General features: G+C 26.5%; 1 protein-coding gene across 1 annotated transcript in view; it reads right to left on the minus strand.

The window, feature by feature from the left end:
- Window positions 1-1,504: 1,504 nt before the first annotated feature.
- Window positions 1,505-8,437, minus strand: part of LOC117170005 — a 48,744-nt gene continuing 41,811 nt past the window's right edge. The window contains exons 14-15 of the mRNA XM_033356520.1: window positions 1,928-2,053; window positions 1,505-1,692 (exon numbers count right to left, since the gene is read on the minus strand). Of these exons, the coding sequence (XP_033212411.1) occupies window positions 1,959-2,053 (95 nt within the window). The 3' untranslated portion in view covers window positions 1,505-1,692; window positions 1,928-1,958. The remainder of the gene's footprint in view (window positions 1,693-1,927; window positions 2,054-8,437) is intronic.

Genomic DNA, 8,437 nt, shown 5'->3' on the forward strand with positions numbered 1-8,437 from the left:
TTAAAAGACAAAACCAGATACCAATTTCTCGCCTGCAGCAACATTTCTTAACCGTTTTTTGGCTGGATTACCCGACCGGATCCCGGCCGGTATTGAAGCCGGGATCCGTCCACTTTACTGAGACGTTTTTAGCCGCATCCCGGCTGGATTCCCCGACCAGCGCCCGGCTTAAAGCGGGGCTATCCGAATAGGACCCGGCCGGATCCCTGATTTGATTCATACACGGGCAGAGTCGTGCTGTTTCTGCTAATAAATATTCAAGATTCGAACTTGTGAGAATTCTTTTTAATTTTAATAGTTCGGTTTTTTATTTCACCAGTGGGTTAAGATGGTAAAGACTCATGTTCAAACTACCTTAGGAAACCACTCCTAACGTAAAATATGACTTAATTTGATGAGAGGGAAGATCTGTTTGAAGAAAATCTTTTTAAGCATAGCCATCTATTCTAAAAAGACGTTATGAATCTCTGCTTTCTCTGATGCTTATACAGATTGCTTTGGGCAAAATGCATACCTTCTTTGAGTAACATAATATAATATACTTAAAATAGCATCAACATAATCGATTCACCGTACTGTTGATTGTTTAAATAATTCTTCGTTCCTGAAATTAAACTTTTCCAGTAAAAGAATCTGTTTTTTACCAATACTAAATAAACTTAAATATTCAGAATACACGGCATTCCATTAATTAACCAATTCATATTTTTTTAAATACTAGCCTTAGAAGTATTCCAAGAATCATTTTCATGAATATATATGCTATTTTTTATGTAAGACGAAAATTCTAAGCGAACACGTAATCAATTACTTTCATTTTTTCTCTTTGATAAATACAGTGGCTCCTTTTATTTTGAGGGAGGATAATATCCCTTAGTGAATACCTACCTGAACTTTTTAACACAAAAATTGAAAATAATTTTTGCGAACTAATAATTATTATCTCGCGAAAAAAATTTTTTCTTCCTAAATGCACAAAAAGTCTCCTGCTTCATTTTCTTCGAAAAATAAGAGATTTGAGTGGCGATCAATTCTCTTAGTTAAAGTTGAACTTTGTGTATAACTCAATAACTAAAGAGAATGGTAAAATAACAAAGAACGATTTCAACTACAGTAAAGAAATTTATTTTTTAACATTTTTAAAACCAGAAAATTTTTCCTCTGAATGGAATTACCCCTTTACATTTGAATGATTATATTATCGCACTTAAGCCTTTCATTTTATAACTTATATATTAATCCTAAATAATCTTTTTATCAATTATAAGAAAAACATATTTCATTAGTCAATTAGGACTTTGAAAAAAGACATTTTCCTCAACGGCCTTCACTTGAATTACATTGTAAAACATAAAATAAAAATATTTAACATGATTTAATTTGTCAGGAGATGGTTTTGATGAATATGGTGATTAATTGATTAATTATAATATTATTTTTTATAATGATTTCTTGAAAAAGGTGAATACATTTTTTAATAATTGCAGCAGCAAATATATACCTGAATAAACAAGTAATAAATTTATTCTCGACCTTGATTTAAAAAAATCAGATATGTTTCCCACTCGTGAAATCAATTTGTCCTTAAATAAAGTAAATGCATCAATTTTCTGTTCGGAAATGTAAACATCAAATAATTCTTGCATCATAGAAGAACTCGTAGCATTTCTTAATCTTGTCATTCAGTTTTTCCTGTGAGAAATCATATCAAATTTATTATTTTAATCATTGAAAAACATATAACTGAAATGTACTAAAAAAGTAGGTTGATCTACTCTAGTCATGCAAAATAGATTTTACATTTAATTAATCTTTAGATGAGGAATATTTTATAAAGCTCTAAAATATACATCAATTTAAAAAAATTGCTCAACTTATAATTCTATAATATATATATTGGTTTTAGAATGTATTTTTTTCGAATCACCTGCTGGACGAGTATGTGCAACTGTCTCTGGCTAATACCGGTACGCGTAAAAATCGTTTTTACGATATTCTCCGACCGGTATACCTTGGCGTACCAGCACATCAAACGCTTTAGGTTTGGTAAATCCTTGAAGAAAACGTGTAGTAATTAATTTATTGAAAGTTTTAAAAAGTCATTAATGTAGTAATGTTGAGATGCACTAATCTTCAGGTCAATTGACAACTTTGAGAGAAACCTATTTTGTTCGCCAGCGGAGCGAAAACGCTCGTTTTCACTCTATTGAGTAGAAGTGAGAACGAGCGATTTAACGCCTGAAAAAGGGGGGGGGGCATTTAATGTACGACGAACAAAGTGGAGACACACAAGGCTGAATCAGTGATCCCAGATTTGAAACGACGTTCACTCCAATACTATCACAGGTCTTGTCCGTGGGAAATATAGTAGGAGACCGTGTACACGACTGGGTTGCGCGCGCAACCCATTTCTCCCCTTCTAAATGTGAAAACTCGAAGGTGCACGATTGCCGGTCGGAACAGTTCGGCGGTTCTATTTATATCTCTATCTGCTTACTGCTTCGAAATAAAATCAAGAGATTACGATTTTAGTGTTTCCAGATTTCGATGCTGGCGATTCTCATGATTTGAATACTTCGCGCGCCTCTTTATATGCGTATATTTTGAGCTTACGTTATTTCAATTATAAAATATAAATAATATAAATGATATAAATATATAGATACACTTTTGATCCGCATTTGAAAGAAATTAAAGAAATTGGCGATTTTGGAATTCATGTCGTTTGGATAAAAAATCCATTATTTGGTTGAAAAATAAATTATTTTGTTGAAAGTGTAACTATTTTGTAAAAAAGTGCTTTTTTCTATCAAAAGTTGAACTAGTTTGTTAAAATGTAATTTTTTTCTTTGAAGGTTAATATCTTTCGTTGAAAATACATTTTTGAAACTGAAAATTTAATAAATTTAACTATTTGGTTAAAAGTTCAACTCTTTGATTGAAACCCCATATTTTTCGCTTCAAAATTAAACTTTTTGTAGGTAGTTGGTCTTTTTGACTTTAAAATTAAATAATTTCTTGGAAAATTCATGTCTTTTGTTTAAAATTTGTTTGTTTTGTAGATCATTAATTTTCTTGGTCGAAAATTCATCTTATTGGATAACAACTCAACAACTTTGTTGAAAATTCATTTTTCCTGTTAAAAATTATTTTTCCTTATCTGACAACCTATTATATGATTGATTAAAAATTAATCGTATATATTGGTTGAGTTGAAAACTCGTTTCATTTATAGAACATTCATCTTCTTGGTCGAAAATTCACCTTTTCCCTTGAAAATTTAACAATTTTGTTAAAAATTTGTTTTTTTTCTTGTTTAATTCAATTTTTTATCACAGTTTTTATCTGAAAATTGAACTATTCCATTTTTTGTTAAAATTTAATCCTGTAAATTGTATTAGTTAAAACATTAATTATTTGATAGAAAATTTATTTATTTGTTTTCGATTATGATTTTTTTTATTGAAAGAATTTTTTAATTTTTAATTGAATTTAAGGTATTAAAATTTGAAAAAGAATTCATTTTAGAAGATGATTCTGAATCCGTTCAAAATTAAAGAATTAATAGATGTTAGTTTTTAAAATTCTTTTCGAATATTATTTCAGTCTGAAAAAATTTTATTTTTAACCCATTCAATTTGAAATTTTTAAATTAAAATAAGAAAATTTCATTAATTATTACCAATGTTTGACATTTTATTTAAACAACCCATATTTAAAAAGGATAAAAAAATTGTTGTGATTGCTAAGAAAATTGAGAATGATTTTTTCATTTGAAAAATTAATTTTAAGTGAGTTTTTGAAAAGATTCAAAAAATTAAAAAAAAAAAACAAAACAAGAAAGAATCAGGACGATTTTAAGGCAACTTTTTTATTTTGCAGTTGTTTAAATGTTAGAAAAAAAATCTAATCAACAAAATGTCTCAAATTTCAACCCAAAAGTTTACTTTTTAACAAACTAAATTAATTTCCTATCCAGTGATTGGTGTTTTAACTGTTTATGTTTATATTATATAAAATTATTTTCTTTATTTTTAGTTTGTTAGAGGCGAGGGGCACTTCTTTTTATTTTTTATTCCCAAATTTTTTGTAGGTCCTTTTCGGTGGTTTTTATGCCTATTAGGCTTTTTCGACCGAGCCAATATATTTATTTATATATTTGGCTCAAAATTTTTATTTTTCTTTGATTACATATAAGATTTTTTAAGTTTTAATATCATAGTAATGCTAGTTACATGATGTACATTTTAAAAACTTTACCAATTCCCCCAAAATTATATATTTTTATAAAGATTTTTCCTTATATTTTGCAAAGTAAATAACTAGTACATCTGTTTAAGAACACGATAAGATGCTTTGTCAAGAAATTATCCACATATTTCTTTGAAGTGTTTTTCTTTTCTATTGATATAAATATTTATAGATAGGTGACACAGATAGATTTATAGTACAAACATTTTTCTTTTTAGTTTAAACAATATCACACACTAAAGAAAAACTTGGACAATTTTTTTATTATTTACGTTATCATTTTATCAGTTATTAAAATTCAAATATTCACAACATTGTCAAAATCTCGGTTGATTGAAAACTCAATTATTGGGTTCGAAAATTAATTCTTTTGTTGAAAATGTAACTATTTTGTAAAAAGTCCTCTTTTCTATCAAAAGTTCAACTACTTTGTTAAAATTTATTTATTTTTGTATTTGAAGGTTCATCTCTTTCGTTGAAACTTTAACTTTTATGATAAAAATATGTTTCATGTATTGTTGCAAATACATTTTTTGAAACTGAAGATTAATCTATACCATTTTTGGATAAAAAAATCATGTATTTTGTTAAAAATTCGTCTTTCTTTGTAGAAATTAAATTTTTTTATGAAAAATTTATACTTTTTGGTTAAAAATTTAATTTTTAGGTTCAAATATCAACTGCAAATATTTTTTGGTTGCAAAGTTATCAATCTCTTAACGATTTGATTCTATTTTTCTATTGCACGAGTTACTTACAGAATCTGATTTCAACAATATGATCCAACTATATTGTTAAAAATTAAAATCATAATTTTTGATTGGAAAATTCGATTATTCACTTAAAGTTGAACTACTTAGTAAAAAAAAATTTTTTCTCATTAAGGATTCATAATTATAGTTGAATTTGCAACTATAAATACGAATCCTGATTAAGTAAAAATTTTTAACCAAAAAGTATAAATTTACAATAAAAAAATTTAATTTTTACAAAGAAAGACGAATTTTTGACAAAAGACATGATTTTTGTAACCAAAAATGGTATAAATTAATCGTCAGTTTCAAAAAATGTATTTTCAACAACACATGAAACATATTTTCATCAGAATAGTTAAATTTTCAACGAAAGAGATGAACCTTCAAATACAAAAAGAAATAAATTTTAACAAAGTATTTGAACTTTTGATAGACAAAAGGACTTTTTTACAAAATAGTTAAATTTTCAACAAAAGAATTAATTTTTCAACCAAATAATTGAGTTTTTAACCAAATGAGATTTTGATAATGTTGTGAATATTTGAATTTTAATAACTGATAAAATGATAACGTGAATGATCAAAAAATTGTCCAAGTTCTTCTTTAGTGTGTGATATTGTTTAAACTAAAAAGATAAATATTTATACTATAAATCTATCTGTGTTACCTATCTATAAATATTTATATCAATAGTTTAAAAGAAAAGCACTTTAAATAAATATGTGAATGATTTCTTGACAACACACACCCTACCGTTTTCTTAAACAGATGTAGTAATTATTTACTTTGAAAAATATAAGAAAAACTCTCTATAAAAATATATAATTTTTGGTAATTTGTTAAGTTTTTAAAATGTACATCATGTAACTATTATTACTATAAAATAAGAACTTAAAAATCTTAATTACACCTGTTAGGAAGGTTATGTAATAAAAGTAAAACAATCATGTTGCGCCGTATATATAAATAAATATATTGGCTCGGTGGAAAGAGCCTGAAAGGCATAAAAAACCACCGAAAAGGACCTACAAAAAATGTGGAAATACAAAAATAAAAAAAAGTGCCCCTCGCCCCTAGCAAACTAAAAATAAATAAAATCATTTTATATAATCTAATCATAAACAGTTAAAACACCAATTATTTGATAGGAAATTAATTTATTTTATTAAAAAGTAAAATTTTGGGTTGAAAATTGATATATTTTGTTGATTAGATTTTTTTCTAACATTTAAAAAACTGCAAAATAAAAAAAGTTTCCTTAAAATCGTCCTGCTTTTTTCTTGTTTTTTTTTTAATTTTTAAAATCTTTTTAAATATTTTAAAATACTCAAAAAGCTTAATTTTTTTAATCTGGAAAAATCTACACCGTGTTTCAAATCATTTGAAATAATTTCAAGTATTTAATTAATTTTGAATCTTTTTTTAAATTAAAATTGTAGCGTTCAAAGTTAAAATATAGCTCATTACATTTTAACAATTCAAGGCTTTCTATTCCGAAGTATTCTGTTCAAATTTGTATAGTTTTTAATAGTTTCTTATAATGGATTGTTTTATATAAACGGTTAAATATTGCTGATAATTAACGAAATTTTCTTATTTTATTAAAAAAATTTCAAATTGAATGGGTTAACAATAAAATTTTTTAGACTGAATTAATATTCGAAGTCATAATTGAAAATAATTTAAAAAACTAATATCTATTAATTCTTTAATTTTAATTGGATTCAGAATCATCTTCTAAAATCAATTATTTTTCAATTTTTAATACCTTAAATTCAGCTTAAAAAATTTGATTAAAAATTTCTTTCAATTAAAAAAAAATCATAATCGAAAACAAATAAATTAATTTTCTATCAAATAATTGATGTTTTAACTAATACAATGTACAGGATAAAATTTCAACCAAAAATGGAATAGTTCAATTTCCAGATGAAAACTGATAGGAAATTGAATTTAACAAGAGAAAAAACGAATTTTCAACAAATTTTTTAAATTTTCGAAGGAAAAGGTGAATTTTCGACCAAGAAGATTAATGTTCCATAAAAAAAACGATTTTTCAACTTAACCAATATATACGATTAATTTTTAATCAATCCCATAATAGTTACAGTTTCAAATGAAAATAAATAAGTTTGGACAGGAAAAATGAATTTTCAACAAAGATGTTAAATTGTCAACCAATAAGATGAATTTTCGATGAAGAAAATTAAGGATCTACAAAATAGAGAATTTTTAAACAAAATATATGAATTTGCAAAGAAATTATTTAATTTTAAAGCCAATAGGACAAATTACCTACAAAAAGTTGAATTTTTAAGCGAAAAACATGAGTTTTAAATCAAAGAGTTATACTTTCAACCAAATAGTTAAATTTTTTTAATTTTCAGTTTCAAAAATGTATTTTCAACGAAAGAGATGAACCTTCAAATAAAAATAGTGTAACAATTTTAACAAAGTAGCTGAAAGTTTGATAGAAAAGAGGACTTTTTTCCAAAATAGTTACATTTTTAACAAAATAATTAATTTTTTAACCAAATAATTGAGTTTTTATCCAAACGAGATCAATTCCAAAATTGCCAAATTCTTTAGTTTCTTTCCAAGGTGGATCAAGATATAAATATGACTATTATAAATTGAGTATCTGTTTATGTATATATAATAGTATGAATATTTATATAATTTATATTTTATACTTGATAGAGATATAAATAGAACCGCCGAAGTGTTCCGACCGGCAATCGTGCACCTTCGAGTTTTCAAATTCAGAAGAGGAGAAATAGGTTGCGCGCGCAACCCAGTCATCGTCTCCTACTTTATTTACACGGACATAGCCCTGTCATAGTATTGGAGTGAACCTCGTTTCAAATCTGGGATCACTGGGCTGAATTTATCAAATATCATGCATGATAAGCACATATTCTTTAACTTTTCTAGAAATTTAAAGAATTATATATAAGAAATTTCAAAGGGACATTTAAAAGTAATAATTTCCGCTTTTTATATTTGAAAACGCGAAAACTCGCATTTTTCCGCTGTCGGACAACACAGTGTGTGGACCTCGAACATAAACGATCGTTTTTTTAAGGGCGGGGGCAATGAAATGAGTGAAAGGTTACATTACGAATTTCTGAATTTACTAATATCCAAACATTTAAAGGGCGCGTCAAATTACGAGGGTAGTTCAATAAGTCCTTAGAATGACCAACATATGGCGCGCGAATCGCTCCAAATCATGTGTTTTCAGTCAGCATCACTCCCGACTAGATATATGGTGCAGTCACAGTCCACATCTTCTGAGTTTACGTGTTTTTATAACCAATTAAAAAAATAATTGTTCGTTAAGAAAAATGAAAAAAAAACGAGTTCAGAGCGGTAATCAAACATTTTCATTTAAAGAGTTTAACTCCATATGAGATAAAAAATGAATTGGA

The sequence above is a fragment of the Belonocnema kinseyi genome, chromosome 3, assembly GCF_010883055.1.
Source record: "Belonocnema kinseyi isolate 2016_QV_RU_SX_M_011 chromosome 3, B_treatae_v1, whole genome shotgun sequence".
NCBI classification, from domain to species: Eukaryota; Metazoa; Arthropoda; class Insecta; order Hymenoptera; family Cynipidae; genus Belonocnema; species Belonocnema kinseyi.